At 40.6% G+C, this 17352-nt stretch overlaps 1 protein-coding gene across 1 annotated transcript; it reads left to right on the forward strand.

Annotated features, from left to right (window-relative positions):
• The first annotated feature begins 231 nt into the window (after positions 1 to 231).
• Tsf1 (Transferrin 1) lies at positions 232 to 2291 on the forward strand. Its single transcript, XM_065221461.1, has 2 exons — positions 232 to 1694; positions 1754 to 2291. The coding sequence occupies exons 1-2, from the start codon at positions 274 to 276 to the stop codon at positions 2229 to 2231; spliced, it is 1899 nt and encodes a 632-aa protein (XP_065077533.1). The 5' UTR covers positions 232 to 273; the 3' UTR covers positions 2232 to 2291.
• Positions 2292 to 17352: the final 15061 nt, after the last annotated feature.

Below are 17352 nucleotides of genomic sequence, written 5' to 3' on the forward strand. Positions count from 1 at the left end.
GAACTCGATCCAGCGATTGCATGCGATGTACGTGCGATCCACCTTAGCCTAGGGTCAGCCACCCGATAGTTGCCAGTGCGGCGTACTCAAATCCTCACATAATCACTATGCCCCGACTATAAACGATCACACCGATCGTAAATCTTCAAACTTGCAGCCAGCAACAAGATCGAAGCGGCCCCGGGAATCCCCGCGATGAAGCGTTATTATCTATATAAAGCCGGCCTCGGCAACGAGTCGGTTGTTAGTTGACTTTCGAATTCGGAAGTGATCATGTCGTTGCCGATAGTGTTATCAGTAGCTTTGCTGCTACTGATCGGGACCGGTTCCAGCAATGGTCAGAAGGAAACGTTCAAACTGTGCGTACCGCATCAGATAATCGATGCCTGCCGGGAACTGATGGTCAAACCGGATGCTGCCGTCCAAGTCGAGTGCATAGCCGGGCGCGATCGTATGGAATGTCTGGAAAAAGTCAATGCACGTCAAGCGGATTTTGTAGCCGTCGATCCGGAAGATATGTACGTGGCTTATCACATGGCCAATCAAGATTTCAGTATATTTACTGAGTTCCGTACGCAGGACGAACCAAAGGCCGAGTTCCGCTACGAAGGAATCATTCTGGTGAGGAAGAGCGACAATTTCCGGAGTTTAGCTGATCTCAGTGGCAAGAAGTCTTGCCACACGGGCTACGGAAGGAACGTGGGATATAAAATTCCCATCACGAAGCTGAAGGCGGCTGGAGTGTTCAAGTTGGCCAAAGATCCAGAACTGTCTCCGTTTGAGAAAGAACTCAAAGGTTTATCCGATCTGTTCGGAAGCTCGTGCTTGGTTGGGAAATACTCCCCGAACGATGAAGTGAACAGGCTGCTGAAGAAACGCTACTCGAATTTGTGTGCGCTTTGTGAACGACCGGAGGTTTGCGACTACCCGGACAAGTACTCCGGTTACGACGGAGCCATCCGGTGCTTGGTTGAAAACAATGGTGACGTTGCGTTTACGAAGGTGATCTACGTGAATAAGTACTTCGGTCTCCCGATAGGAGGTGCTCCAGCTCAACCGGCCTTGAACCCGAAAGCCCGTACCGAGGACTACGTCTACTTGTGTGAAGATGGCTCGACTCGCCCCATCACGGGACCCGCATGTTCGTGGGCACAACGACCCTGGCAGGGATACATGGGCAATGGAGACATCAATAACCGATTCCAGCGGCTGCAGAAGCGCCTCCAGCAATTCTATGAAGATGCAAAGAATTCAGCCAACAGCGACAAGGCTGCCAAGATGTGGGTCGATCGTAAGAATCTTCTAGTTGACCGTGAAGTTCCGGTCCAGCCGGGTGACCATTTGAATCGTGCCCAGTACAAGGACGTGATCGAGCGAGATGGACCATTCGAAAACAAGCTCAAGCTTTGCGTTGCTTCTCAGCTGGAGAAGGACAAGTGTGAGGTTATGGGCAGGGCTGCCTACTCGCGTGACGTTCGTCCAGAGCTGGAATGCGTCCTGAAGGGCAAAGACAGCTGCATCGGAGCCGTCCGACGAGGTGAAGCCGATGTTGTAGTACTGAAGGGTGAAAATCAACACGCTTCTACGACAGAAGGACTCAAATCGATCCTGTTTGAAAAGTACGACGAAGGGGACATGATGGTCGCGATCGCTGATAGCGGAATCAGCCGGGATCAGATACTGAAGGCACCACTGTAAGTATTCATCTTTGATTTATCTCAACAGATTCACGACTATTTCATTCCGCTTCCAGTGAATTCGACGCTTCGGATCCCCGTGCCGTTTCGGCTGCCCTGTTCTTCAACGACAAGCGCCAAAAGAAGTCCTGCCCGAACAAGCTGACCTCATCGCCAAACGCATCAATCAAGATCGTTTCCGCTCAGGATCTCACCCGGTTGGGAGCGAACAAAGTCCTGATCTGTCCCAGTTTGGAGCAGGAGCCGATAGGAAACTTCGCAACGTGCAACGTCGATTACACTTTGCCGACGGGGATCTACGTGCGGAAGGACATCACCGGACAGCTGGAGGACAACATTGCCCATGCTTTCGTGGCCCTGTCGGAAAAGTTTGGCCACGGTGCCAAGACGGAGGTTGTGTTTGAGATGTTTGGCGAGTTTAAGCCCGGTGCGAAGAATGTCCTGTTCCACGATCGTGCGGCCAAGTTCGGAACGGCGGACAACAAGGTCAGCGGCTTGGATCCCACCAACTACAAGCGCCTGATGTGTTTGTAAGAAAGGGGATGGATTTTTCGTGAAATATATGGCAGTGAAATCATGGAATTGAAAAGTAATGGGGATTTGGAAATGTTTGCTGAGATATCACAACTTTTTTTTACAAGATAATGTAATTTGGAAAACTTAAGTACTTTGAAATTTCACCAAAAATACATTTCTCTACCGACTGCTCTGAAAACTTGGATTTCTCTGATTTGTATGCTTATTTTGCTTAAGGGGCTGTTCATAAACTATGTAGAAAGTTTAGAGTTTGGGGAGGGGGGGTTGGTAATTTTCTACGGTTCATACAAATTTAAAAAATGTTGTATGGACAATTGTCGACGCAGGGGGAGGAGGGGGATCTAGAGTCGCAAAAAACTGTATTCGTAGTTTAACAGCCCCTAACGACGTGTTCAGGTTGCCATCCAACCAATTTGATGAATAGTTCTATCATTAAGATTATTGTTCGGGTATGGTATTTCTATTAGATTCGAACAACTTGATTTTTTTTTTAAATTATGCCCGCTCTCGCCCCGCTGTGCGCTATCGCCTACTTGGAATTGAAATTTTGGAACGAAGACGCAACGCACAAGCTATTTATCTTTCTTTGCTGCTATGACCTTTATCGGCGAAATTGATTCCCCGGAATTACTTTAGCAGTTCTACTTCTACGCACATGATAAGACTACTTTCCAAATTGTTCGAAATTAGCTTTGTTCAATGAGAGGTCGAAACAGATCGCAACAAACAACTCGCAATCTTGTTTTTGACGTTCATTCTCAAACCAACTTAAGGCTGGCGCACAATGTATAAGTTTCCGGGTTTTTTTTTTTGACAGACATGGGCTAACTGTCAAAAAACCTGAAAACTTATCCATCGTGCGCCGGCCTTTACTTCGAGTTGCTGCAACCGGGCGACTGCGATGTGGTTGAAACAACTCGTACCTACTGTTAAGTACGAGTAAGTTAATGGAAACACGTCTAATAGGTAGCAAATACATACTGGATATTTTTTCATTTCGTTTATTTGGCAGGCTCAAATGTTATAAAAATACATCTGACATCTGGCTCCGTGTCGCGGGAAATATTTAGCTAAGCCATGAACCCGCATGCAAAAGTTATAAATTGGTTCGTGTCTGATCTATTCTGGACGAATTATTTTTATCTAGATAAAAAAAATCCTATGGTTTTGACAGGTTTTGACAGGTCTGATCACTGCACATTTAAAACGGCCGTTTACGATTTTCGGGCATAAGTCAGAATTAAGTGTCATGTCGGTTTGTCGGTGCTCAAAATACAAAAAAAAGATATAAAAATGCATTTTATTTTAGGTTTTTTTCCTGGGTGGCGATCGAAGCGGCGACAAAGCTATCTTCTCCCGTGCACGCACCTTCTTTCTTTCCCGAATTTGTTCCTCATTTTCATTGAACCCGAATCGTGATCGCTGCTGCTGCTTCTGAACGTCGTTTCCCGTTGCATGAATGCGGAGATTTTATCCTCCGAATTGTATGTCAGAGCATGGAGCATCCCTTCCTCTGATTTGAACTTCATGAAGACTCCCCTTTCCACACCAATGCGATAAACAGCTTCAATTTCAGCAAGATCCGCGTCGAGTGCTTTGGCAAAATTTACAATCTCTCCGATGTTTGATTTAGCATCGCTACATCAGTTTAAGCTAAAATTGGTGTTTTTTTATTTCACACATCTTGCACCGTAGCAACAAAAGGCACCGAATTGCTAGCAACGAACAAAGGGCAACTATATAATAGCGAGTCTCGAAAACAGGATATCGCGTGGTTCACACCGAAATAAAAAATCAACTGCTGCTGTAGACAGCTGTGGGACAACTCTAGATAGAGCTGGAATTAGGGCGTAACAGCCTTTGTAAACAATGACTTCTTTCGTTGATTTCTCGGAATTCTAGGCACGCCTACACAAACCGACATAACCATCGGGTAGAGGAAATCTTCCTCTACTCGATGGTGATGTCGATTTGCCAGGGAGAGCCATGGCTTACGAGAAATCATCGAGAGAAGTCATTGTTTACAAAAGCTGTTACGCCCTAATTCCAGCTCTATCTAGAACTGCAAATACTGGATAACTGCAAATACTGGATAACGGCAAATACTGGATACTAATTAGCTTTATAAATTGTACAAATTCATGGCTTACTACGTCAACATAAGTTCTAGTGCATCGAACTCGGTCGAGATTTTGACGTATGCTCACGAGGATTTCAGAGAAGAACAAGAAGAAATGAATCTAAATCAAATTAGTATTTGTTAATAGACATTTCACCGCAAAACGAAAGAAAGTTGCAAATCGGATCAAACGAGTGGTCCAATACTACAATACTGAGGAAATTTTCGCTGCATAATAACCATCACCTGATGGATGGTAAATATGAATTACCATGACCTGATCGATGGTAAATAAGAATTACCATGACCTGATGGATGGAAATGTGAACTAAAGAAATTTACCATGACATGAAGGATGGTAAACTTTGCTAAAAATACTAATAATAAGGATTCTTGAAAATTTCCGGAGTGAAAGGTCTCCGAGGCAAATTATGTATTATTTTACGAAGCGAGAAAACTTCAAGGCAAAATAGATAGTATAGTGGATGGTTAATAAGTATTACCATGATCTGATTGATGGTAAATAAGAATGTATACAACATGATGGATGGAAAAGTAAACTGAAGAAATTTACAATGACCTAATGGATGGTTACTTTAGCTCATCGCAAACTTGAATAGAACGGTAATATTTATGTACGCGGTTGAAATTGGTAACACTGATTTCAATGATCATATTGAAATAGGTAGTCATTTTGATGAATAATAATGACAGATAGTGATAAATTTGAAATAAATGTCAGTGTAACAAGTTTGAAAATAATTATGACATGATGGATGAAATATCTCTGAGAGAGTAGATGGAAGTCCCCCGAGAGGATAGATGGAATTCCTCCAACTGGGTGGAAATAATGCCCCCCTTCCTCAATTAAGGAGGGAAGGGAAGAATGTAGTAGATAGAGTTAGTGTTGAATAAATAATGAGTAGAATCGAGTGAGCGTGAAGCGTGATAGTTCGTATGTAAACGGAATCTCATTGGTTAGAGAATTTTGATAGGTTAGCAGATATAAATATGAAGTACCTAAGCTCGTTGAAGTCAACTGGAAACGTCCGGTTTATCGCTGTTTACTGTCCACGCCAGTGTACCGCAGGCAACGGATTAGGAATCCAATTCAAGAAGGACCTGACTGCCATCACCCGTACTACCTCGGTCCGGTCACGACAGAGGGCACGGGAAAAAAACTCACATGATTACCAACCGCATCCGGGAGCTACACAGTTCGAAAAAGTAGTGTAAATTTCTGTTCTATATAATGCACATAAATGGAGCGTCACATATCATATACGTTTACATTATATATCATGTTAAGTTCTGACACATTTCATGCAATGTAGCAAATATGGTATACAAAAGCCCATCTTTGTAAACAACATTTCCATTAGATACAGAATGCAGTATGCACCTTCCCGACAATTACGCAATCGACAGTTGTTCGCAGTAGATCGCCATTGGACCAATTACGCTAAATTTGGATCGGTAAATCAGATGATGACTGTTTATAATCATCATTGTGAAATGATTGACCTAAATATGCCCTCAACAGAATTAAAAATATATTTCAGAACCCTGCGACGTCATAGAACATAAGTCCTAATGTTAATATGTAGTCTGCGATTTGATTGATTGACGAATAAATAAATAAATAAATTTTGAATTTCTATCCGAGTGGGTTCAGTACGTGGAGAGCTTTCTTCTTCATTCAACCTAGCAAATCCAACTTTTTCTGCTTCGAACCATCTGAGTTTCTCTTCCGACTACTGTTCTTTTTATGCTTTTTTATAAATTGGAATGTTCGCGTCATTTGCTCCAGAGGGTTAAGATTTTGAATTTCATCAAGAAAATATTTTACTTTTTCCTCGAAGTGTTGATTATCAGCTTCTTCTTTGAGGTTTCTGGCAGTGGCTCGCTCCTTCTTCAGCAGTCCGTTGTTCCAATCTTCTAATAACTTTTGACAAGCAGGAAAATATCTTTTCGAAGCCGCTGCTCTACGAGGGGTCTGAGGTGATTTCTTTTCACCCATTGCTGTCGTCGCTGCTATCGTCATTGCCTCCGAAATGTTTGCCCACGTTCGCTCTGTGTTATGCCTTTGGTCCTTATCAATACCAATTACTAATTGATGATCCAATATTCGTTGGTACCTTTCTCGACAATCCTCATCATTTTTTAGTTTTTCCATATCAATTTTAACCTTTTTAGTAGGATGCCGAGCGCTCCTGACTTGCTCTCCTTTGGATCTTCATTTCTTCTATGTATTCTTCAATCGGACACTCCAGCATTTTGTGGTCACTCGTCAGCGATGGGTGAAAAAATGCTCGAACATCCGGGAAAACGAACTCTTTCATCCTATTCATCAGTGTGTGATCGATTTGGGATGTTATATTGCGACTGGCCCACGGCACTTTTACTGATTCCGATTTACTTAGTGATTACATTCGCATTACAGTAATAAATACATCAATACATAAGATTTCGTCAACGTCTGCTAGGTCATTCTTTCCAATTCTTGCATTCATGTCTGCAGCAATTATGACACGATCTCGGCAGCTCTTAGGGAGGCTTGACACATAATATGTCAATGTGTCAAATTCGTTATTAATACGAATCTCTGCACTCCTAATGTAAGTTGAGATAAAAACGATAGGGCTCTTGAACAGTTGCCAGAGGTAAGAACATGAGTTGTGACTATTTTTTTTGAAACAGCCTTCGAAATAGATCCTTTTATTGATTAATATAGCTGTGCCACCCCCGACTCTGTCCCTTAGCGTGGAATCGTCATTGACATTGAACCACCAGTAGTTCGGCGTATTTAAAGTACACCCCGCCATTCTAGTTTCTTGTAGAGCTATGATTAAGAGTCCTTTTCGGAAGAAGCACTCATCCAATAGTTCTTGTTTTGTTCTATCAGAACATCCTCTTACATTCCAGGATCCGAATCTAAGCTCTCCTCTGTCCGGTAATATTTGTTGAGGTTGAGACATCGGAACCGTGGAAGAAACTGTGGTTTGCCTGCTAATCTGCGATTCATTCGGTATATTATTCCTTTGTCAAGCATCAATATTCGGTACCGGTGGGAGATATTGGGGCTTATTACGGATGTCACTTTACGGTGAAAACTTGTCACGGTGAAGTGATTCCCATTTGATTTTTATGGCAATCACGGCTCTTATTCTGAGTATCACTTCATTATCACCGTGTAGTGACACCCGTAATAAGGCCCATTGACTGCCAGTACTGTTCTGTTGTGATTTCATGGTGTCGTTGTTTATGTTCTTCTTCATTCCTTTATTTAACGTCGGTCTCTGTTCCGCAATCTAGTGCCAATCACCGACGGACATCGATTGCCATCCATTGACGGCAATCGAATGTGCAGGAAGGCAGCTTCCACACCTGCGTAGGATATCGCACCCATTCACAACACACATGGGCCGGGACCAACGGCTTTACTTCCCTTCCGAAGGAAGACGTGACCAGAGATTTTTATGCCTCAGAAAAATCCCACCGACCTCGGCTGGGATTGAACCCAGACCCATCGGGGTGTTAGAAAGCAGTCACGCTTACCACTACACCACCGGCGCCGGCTGTTGTTTATGTTAAGACGTATACAGTTTAGTATTTGAATGACGCTGTCGTAGTGGCATCTCAACGCATTTCTGGATCTACTTCCTGCTAACCTATAGGCTATCCTTAATGTTCTATTTACTGCTCCTGCTTCATTGTACCTCAAGACTGGTCCATTCTCGTTGAACACATCAATCCGACAGTTGAATATTTCGGCAACCGCTGCAATTGTCTCTTCGCCACCCCATGCTCTTTCGTGTTCTAACTGGAATAGAAACTCTTGAATTGCTTGTAGCGTATCCCCGTTTTTATTCAAAACAGCATCGTTAACTGTTTGAAGCAAACACGGTATGTATTTATCCATATTGTTTTGTATGTGCTCCACGACGGTCCTTCTTAGCTGTCCAATCGCTTCTGTGAGATGATCATCCCGAACGTCGTACTTGTGATAGGGGAACTAGGGGCAAGAAGGTCACATCGTTAGGATAGCGCGTTTTTATATGTGATTCCGTGAATATTTATAGGAGTTTTTTAATCGAATTGTATGTTTATAACCTTGTCTCCATGTATCATCATAGAAATTAAAATTAAACCCCATCAAAAAATGTTAATGATTTTTCAAAATGTCATGTCGAACCTGCTCTAAAAAATGCTGCGGGGCAAGAGGGCCAATCTTATGGGGCAAAAATACCATATGTCTAAAATGAAGTGAAACTGATAAATGTTCATTTCTAAACAACAAATTACTATTCTTAGGTATGACAGCAACTACTTTTATTGTTTATTCTACTAAAATATTGACTTAACGATATATTTTTTATATCTAAAACGTATAAACCATGTGCGTCAAAGATTCAAATGGAAACTATTTTTGATACTATTTTATACAGTTTGTTTTCCAAAATTTCACGAAAACAATGTATATTGGAAACATAAATGCCCAATTGTGTTAATTTCTGAACATTTTTGTACAATTTAATACACAAATGTAGGGGTGGCACTCTTGCCCCGTATAAAGTTTATTTTTAGGAATATAATTTTTGATTAATTAAACAAAATATTTAATAATTTATTGTTATTAATGTATCAAACAACCATCAATAGTGATGTCTCAATGCAGAAATTGTGAAAAAAATAAATTGGAAATTACGAAAACCTTATTTTATGATGCCTTATTCTTATAAAAAACTAGCTTTTCGATGCATCAACACTTTTTAGAATGCTTCATAGGAATACCGTGCATTGGTTCATCGTAATTGTAATTGTAATTGTTCAGTGCATAGGCTGTGCCTTCCGCTAAGAAGGCTTATCTAGGGACCAACCCCCTAGTCTATACACCTACTGTCCTTCCCGTTGCACTCGTCAGCTCGTGCGATACTCTAGACACACATGGGTATCCAGGTCCTCCCCTGGGTAGGCTCGTGTCCGTCCAGGTTCTGGTACATTAACTTATCTATATGCATGGTAATTATACTTTTAAAACTCACCTTTTGATTATAATGTCGAAAATGCTGAAACTAAATAAAGGTTAGCGATCCATATAAGGTGTGTGCTGCGACGGAGTAGTAATTGAAGGAAATGAGGTTCTGATGTGAAGTATAGGTAATTCTAAAATAGGTAAATCAATTAATCATTAGCTGCTAACAGTTACTAATAAATGGGCACGATAAATCACTCATCAATGAGTATTGCAGGGTGTCGACTCAAAGTCGAAAATAAAATTCCCTGACTTTCCCTGACTTTCCAGTCAGTTTTCAGAAAAATTCCAGTCATCAAAACTTCGTTATTTTAACAGGGTGTCTACTACCTGGAAAAACCTGAAACACCGGGAATTTACAGGAAATTTTATTTTTTCTGGAAAAACCTGGAACATTCAGGGAATTTTGGTTCCACTCAGGGAATTTTCCAATTATCACTTCATTCGTAATTCAAAAGAAGTTTTTCGTTCAGTTTCTCGAAACGTTTCTTAAGGACACTGAACTTGACAAGCATCTGACAGCTAAGAAAACGTGTGCGAACGAGACAAGTTCATTCAGAGAGTCTTGTCACGCTCGCTCTTCGCTGATTTGTATGTGGAGGATCAAAATCGTCGTAAAAAGGAAACAGTCGAAAAAGAGAGACTGGCAACCGTCAAAAGGAAGCATACGAAGCATGTATTGTATAAGAATAAGCATGCCAGACAGCAGCTCTGAGACCCAACATAGAATTTTTTTTGAGCTTCAGAGAGGGTCGGAGATCTACTGAGAAATTTGTTGAGCCTCAGGGTAGTTCGTAGATCTTGAGAACAGAACTACAAACAAATTAAAAGTTATTAACAGAAATTCATAAAAACAAAATCACAAGAGAGGTCGTAGATCTTCAGATAAATGTTCAAAGAAATTTTCAAAACTTCAAGCAAGCAAAAATAATTTCAAATCAATTTGTAAAACTATAAGCGAAATTTTACAAATCTTCAGGGAAATTCGCATAACTTCAGACAAGTCCAAGAATCTACAGTGAAATATAAAGTATTTCACAGAAGTTTGAAGATCCTCGAAACATTATTCAACATCAGAAAAGTTCGTACATCATCAGAACAAAACTACATAACTTTGAAAAAAATTACAGGACTTCAGAAAAAATCACACGAATCTCAGAAATGTTAATGGATGTTCAGTAAAAATTGCAGAACTTCAGGGATTAAAAAAACATATTTACACGATTTCAGGAAAATTTGTAGATCTTGAGAGAGACATTTAAAACTTCAAAGAAGCTCAAATATTTTCAGATAAATTTTTGACAACTTTAGGTAATCTTTAAGGAAATTTTCAAATCTTCAGGGTAACCCTAGAGGAATTTACAAAACATCAGAGAAGTTTGCAGATCTACTGAGAAATTTATTGAGCCTCAAGTTTTTTTTTGTAGATCTTGGGAATAGAGCTACGGAGCTTAAGAAAACTTTACAGAACTTTAAAAAAATTTGCAGGAATTTGACAGAAAGTTTCACAGTTTCACACAAATGTGAGATCTTCAGAAAAATTCGTTAAATGTCAGAAAAGCACCTCAATTCCAAAAACAAATCGCAGCTAAGTACAAAAGTACAATATTTTGCAGAACTCCATGGAAGTCGAAAATAGATACATCTAAAGAACTTCAGAGAAGTCCGTAGACCTTAAGAGAAGTCTGTAGAACGTCAGAAAGTTCGTACGTTTTTAGAAAAATTTGCAAAACTTCAGCAAAACTCACAGATCTTCGGGAAAGTTCGCCGATCTTTAGATCAAGAATCCACAAAGAAATTTAAAGAACGTTAGAAAAGTTCGAAGATCTACTGTAAAATTTATTGAACTTCAGGACAGTTCGTAGATCTTTAGAGCAGAAATACAGTACTTCAGAAAACTTTACAGTATTTGAAATGAATTTTAGGAACCTCAGAAAAGTTCAAAGGGTAGGTCGTAAATCTACTCAAAAATTAGCAGATGTTTAAATAAATTTTCAGAATTTTACTGCGGTTCTTGGATTTTGAAAGACATTTACAGAACTTCAGGTAAGTTCGCTGATCTTTAGAGATATTTGCAAAGCTTCAGAAAAATTAGGAAATCTTCAGAATACTTCCTAAAACTTCCGGAAAGCTCAAAAATTTCTAGATTATCTTTTAATTCTTTAGAAAATTGTATAGATGTTCAGAGATATTTGCAGATATTCATTGAATCATAAAAATCTGCAGAGAAAATTACAGAACTTTTGAGAAGTTTGTAGATTATTTGAAATTTTGTGAACATCAGAGATTATTGTTGATCTTCAAGGATCTTAAATCTTCAGGGATTCAGGAACTTTGTAGGTTTTTAGGAAAATTTGCTGAACTTCTGAAGAACACACAGAACTTCAAAGAAATCTGTAGAACTACCGAGACATTTGCAGATTGTCAGGAAAGATTGTTTATCTTTAAAGAAATTTTACCGAAGAACAGAAACAAAACTTCAGGAACGTCAGAAGGTTTGAAGACCTTGCAGAATTGAGTTGTTAACAGAAATTTTCAGAACTCAAGGAATCATGTATATCTAGTGAGAACTTTTCCCACTAGCTTATCTAAAGTTGGTACCGACATCCTGGCGAAGTTTTGAAATTCATTTTCATCTTCATATCGCAGCTCTTGATGGACAAGATGAGCCAAATCCCTGCCGGTGTTCCTCCTGAGCAACCATTTCCTACTCCACAAAGTTCACCTTCTCTTTCTCATTTTATTTAAAATAATAAAAGCAAATACGTCTGCCGAAACTAGAGCAATTTTCCGGTAATTCATGATGGAAGTATTTACTTTTGATTCCTGATACAGTTTTGTTTTGAAATCTAAATTGACAGTTCTTTCGACATGTGCAAGCAGTGTGAACACCAGCAAACAGGGGGGTTCGATAAAATAATAATGTCTATAATATGTATGCACCTGGAATTTTTTTCATCCGACCTGGAAAAACCTGGAAAACTCAGGGAATTTGATTCCTTGGATTGAGTAGACACCCTGTTTAACCTAAGAAGCTACAACGTGATGTGCTTTATTATACCATAGTGTAAATTAAGGTTAGTTTAAAATGAGCAGCAGGGTAAGCTTTCGAAAATATCAAGAATAGCATACTCATGGCATGTACAACAGAACTTGATACTAATACAATTTTTACAGAACATATGACCGACTACCTACGAAGGATATAAATAGGCCTAGGGCTATAAATACAAACTATAATATAATAATGAATAACTACTGCTCACAACTAGGCTCACTATTCACTACTAAGTAATAATAGGAATATTTAATCAATGTCGCCAAGCTCTCAATTTGTGTTCATAATTTCACAGCCAAATAAAAATCAACCCGTAGACGATCCTTTCTCTTAACATATAAATTATTGTAAAATAGCAGAGCAGTGATTATTCTTGCTTTGGTAACCGAACCTGAGGATGCACTGCTCATGCATTAGTCAGTTTCGTACTCTCTGGAACTCCATATGACAACCGTAGACATGGCAAAATAATTTAAGTTTAATTATCATTAACATTTTATTCTCTCAGTGAGTTCACATTACAACGAGAAATTGCAAGTTGAATATGTGTTTATTTTCGGATTACTTTTAAAAATGTTTATCATTTGAGCAGAACAATTTTCTCCTGCAAACTCTCGGCTTCTTTTTGAGCATCTTGATCTCTCGGAATCGAGAGCTTCTTTCATACGAAGATCCTTGTCTACATGGAAAGCGGATGCGATTTTTCGAACTCGCTGAATAAGTTCATTCAAAATTTGTAAGTTTTACAACCCACCTGCATGAGATCTGGCGTCGCGCTACGACTGAAGGCCCAAACGCAATGTGGGCGGAAGCGGAACGGAAACGGCAAGTTTGACAATTGTCACAAATGACATCAAGATGCCTAACCGCAGTCGATTTGATTCTAACTAGTTTTCAATCCGGCAAATAGGCTACTCAGATCGGGTTTTTCCGCTACCACTGCCGTTCCGCTGTAATTGCGCTTGGGCCTTGACTCTTCCCTCATGTTTTCACAAAGATATTCTGCATTTACCGAAAAACCTCTCTCTGTATTGGCGTTGCCATGCGATAAGCAGCAAATCATTTTCACAACCAACAATAGTTCTGAATACGCCGACCAATAACCTGTGCCAAAAAACGTCCAGTTGTTCCTTTTTGCGATCATATTGATCAAATGTGCATTTACCTGTGCAATATTGTTCAGATGATCAATATTTATGAACCTTTCCATAATGCCTCTAACAATTTGAGACATCGCGTTGTACAAAAAAGGCACCATAGGGTTGTCCGTCTGAAATTCGCATAGAAATGGCTCAACTTCGACAGCAACTGATTTGAAGAAAGCTAGCTTAATACCACTACAGAGTTATAACATGTTTAAACGGTTGTCAAATAATTGCAACACAGAAACCACCATCAAGATAGTGCTATAACATGTTATAAATCTGTAGTCTGAACATACTATTAGCCATCAGCAGCGAGAAATTTTTTGACATCTTGGTAGGAAGCTGACGTTGGTTCGGTTTTGTCTTTCTGGACGCCTTGAATACATTTTCGTATTTGCGGAGTAATTTTGATTGCCTTCTGAACAGCAGCACTATTTTCCAACCATTGGTGACCGCAAAACTTTAACGGGAATATGGTAGATCCAGAATACATCGTGATAAACGGCTCGTCTTGCTGGTACATCTTTGAAGATATTGTAGATACCACTCAAATATTTGACAACATCCCAACTGATACTGCGAACACTATCCTTGAATGCATTATGCAAAATATACAGCCCACAGCGTCCTAGATCTATCAGCTTCTCGCCATATTTTTGTACCTCTAGCTTCAATTCACATTGGGCCTATTCATGGACACTTGCAGCAACTTGTTCGAAGAGATACCGGTAAGGGCGTCCATAAACGCAGCGAGTAGATCTGATGCCCGGGATTTTCCCAAAAACTTTGTCGTCATGCACTGATAAAATTTCAAAGATTTTTTTTATGTGTCCCACACATGATTTTTTGCAATGTGATCAACATATTTTTTTCCCTGACCTACACTAACATTCCCTGACATTCCCTGACTTTCCAGATCATAAATAGAATTCCCTGACATTCCCTGACTTTCCAGGTTTTTCCAGGTAGTCGACACCCTGTATTGCCACTCCCACTGAAAAATGGGCAAAAACCTTAATCATAAATGGATATTCGATTCCTACCGTGTATTTAAAGTAAAGTTAGGATCTTATCAAGCAAGCACACACCTTTTACGATTCTTATCCTACTTACGGTTTCCTGCACATACGACTTTTCCTAGATACAAGCTTCGTCCAGTATACATTGGCTGTCTCCAACCGGCATGATCCTTTCTGTCTGCTTCCTCTTGCCGGTGCAAGTTTAATTCTTCTTTTCTTGTTCGAATTTTCTTTTTCTCCTATTGATCTTCTGGTCGTGTTCCCATTTGTCCTCAGGCAGTTAATATTAGTACATGATAGGAAGAAAGAAAGAAATAGAACAAGTTAAGTGTGAGCCGCATGCATTGGTTACTTATTTGGGTCATGGTGTTGTCTTCCCTTTTTATTTGCCTCTATTCGCTCTCATATCGCAACGTTTAACTCTGGATCAACAATAGAAAAAGGCCCATCAGCATTTGTAAACAAACCGCTCCAAAGCCCCCCACTCACAAAGCGAAGGCCACCCACGCAAACCAACACCATCATCGGATAGGGGAAACTTCCACCTACCCGAAGATGGTGTTGGTTTGCGTGAGCAGCCTCCGATCTGTGAGGAATGGGCTTTGGAAGGTTTGCCCACAAATGCCGATGGGCCCCCCTCCATTGTTGATCCAGAACTCACCCCCTTCCCTCACACTATTATGGTCGGAAAAGAGAACCCATATTTAGGAATCTATCGCGAACTGCGATGCAGAAGATATTAATAGCAAACTAATCTGGAACTGGTCTAAGACATATGACCCAGTGAGCATTGACACCTCACACTGTTGTGAATGAGCACGGACGCGAGATTTACTAGAGTATTAAATGCAAAACGCAAATTCAAAATAAAACTTGACAAGTCATCATCAATCCCCTTATTCTTGGGCAGGGTCTGACGATGTGAATCTGATTTTGATCAGTGAACGGGCCCCATATGGTACATTTTCTCACTATGAACATGTCATTTCCAGCCTATCTGAACTATTTAATAAATGGAAACCATAACATGGGTTACGCTTCCCCTAAGCGGGCTCTCCGCATCCTATCTCTGTCTTATCTCAAATGCCAATGGTTTGAATGTATCAATATATACATTGGAAATGACGTTCAATCAAATAAACCCGTAACCCACTCACTTGGTCAGGCTTCAGAATCGTCCAGTGGGCAGTGCGCTCTACACTCCAAGTTCCCTTTTTTAAAATTTACCGCAAATTTTATATTTTACCCATTGAGTGTTGATTAATCACAATGAAACATTGTGACAGAGCACGGACTTGAGGTTACTAGAGTATTAAATAATCTAGGTCCTATTTAGGATTATATCTGAAAAATCCAAATTTGGCCAACGCCCACCAATAGGCAGATTAGTTCCAGAATGAACTCACTCCGAAATGAAAGTTTCGAGCGTATTGTCCAGAATCTGGATGACCGCTCCAGACCATTCTGGAAGGTAGCCAAGGTCCTGAAAACTCATCCCAAACCCGTTCCACCTCTCAGAGTCGAAAATGATGACGATCGGCTTTTAATCACCCCACAGGAGAAAGCAAATGCGATCGGCGAGCATGTCGCTTCACCGCATTTGCTTGGCTCGACTATCCAAAGTCCGCTCGAAGATCAGATTGCGCAATGCGTTCAAAACCTAGATACCTTCCCTTGTGTCGTGCCTCCGGCGGATATGATTACAGTACAACAAATTTGCTCAGCGCTGAAATGCACCAAGAACATGAAGGCTCCCGGGTTTGACGGTATATTCAACTTGATCTTGAAGAGACTCAGCATGAAAGTGCAGTCTCTTCTAACCGCTATCTTCAACAGATGTTTGGAACTGCACTACTTTCCAAGCATCTGGAAAATAGCAAAAATCATACCAATCCGCAAACCCGGTAAGGATCCAACATTGTCTTCAAGCTACAGACCAATCAGCCTCCTTTCAGCGCTGAGCAAATTGTTCGAGAAACTCATTCTCAATCGTTTGCTCAAGTTTGTCGAGGAAAACAACATTCTCCTTCCGGAACAGTTTGGATTCAGAAAGGGGCACTCCACCAATCATCAGCTAGTACGGATGATGAATAACATCCGAAGTAACAAGGCTGTATCCAAGTCCACAGCCATGGCCTTGTTAGACGTTGAAAAGGCGTTTGACAATGTTTGGCATGACGGACTTGTGTACAAGCTTTGTAACTTCAATTTCCCATTACATCTGGTTAAAATCACCCGTAACTACCTCCAGTAAAGGTCGTTTAAGGTATCGTTGAATGGTTGCCTTTCAAACACGTTTTCCATCCCAACAGGAGTCCCGCAAGGCAGTCTGCTGGGCCCCTTGCTTTACAGCATTTATAGTTCCGACATTCCTCCCCTCGGTGACGGAGTTTTTCCTGTTCGCAGATGATACCGCAATAGCCGTCAAAGGAAGGATGCCTCGCGAAATAACGAACAAACTTCAACAATGCCTTAACGCCTTTACTGATTATGCCACCACCTGGAAAATTAAAATCAATGCCTCCAAAACTCAAACAATCATGTTCCTCCATCGGCAATCGCCCAAACGAAAACCGGCTCCATCTTGTACTGTAATCATGGATGGTACAAGGGTTGAGTGGTCCGCCGAAGTAACCTATCTCGGGATGTTGTTTGACGAAAAGCTCCTATTCCGCTCACATGTGGAGAAAACCGTAATCAAGTGTTCCGCTTTGGTTAGGTGTCTGTATCCGCTGATTTGCC

The sequence above is a fragment of the Ochlerotatus camptorhynchus genome, unplaced genomic scaffold (assembly GCF_037179485.1).
Source record: "Ochlerotatus camptorhynchus isolate MF236.1 unplaced genomic scaffold, CSIRO-AGI_Acam_v1.1 ptg000142l, whole genome shotgun sequence".
NCBI classification, from domain to species: Eukaryota; Metazoa; Arthropoda; class Insecta; order Diptera; family Culicidae; genus Ochlerotatus; species Ochlerotatus camptorhynchus.

Bases quoted from the DNA above. Each gene is read 5' to 3' on its own strand.
- Tsf1 (XM_065221461.1), top strand. From the start codon at position 274: ATGTCGTTGCCGATAGTGTTATCAGTAGCTTTGCTGCTACTGATCGGG. The intron at 1,695-1,753 runs GTAAGTATTCAT...TTCCGCTTCCAG, and splicing joins CAGATACTGAAGGCACCACT to TGAATTCGACGCTTCGGATC.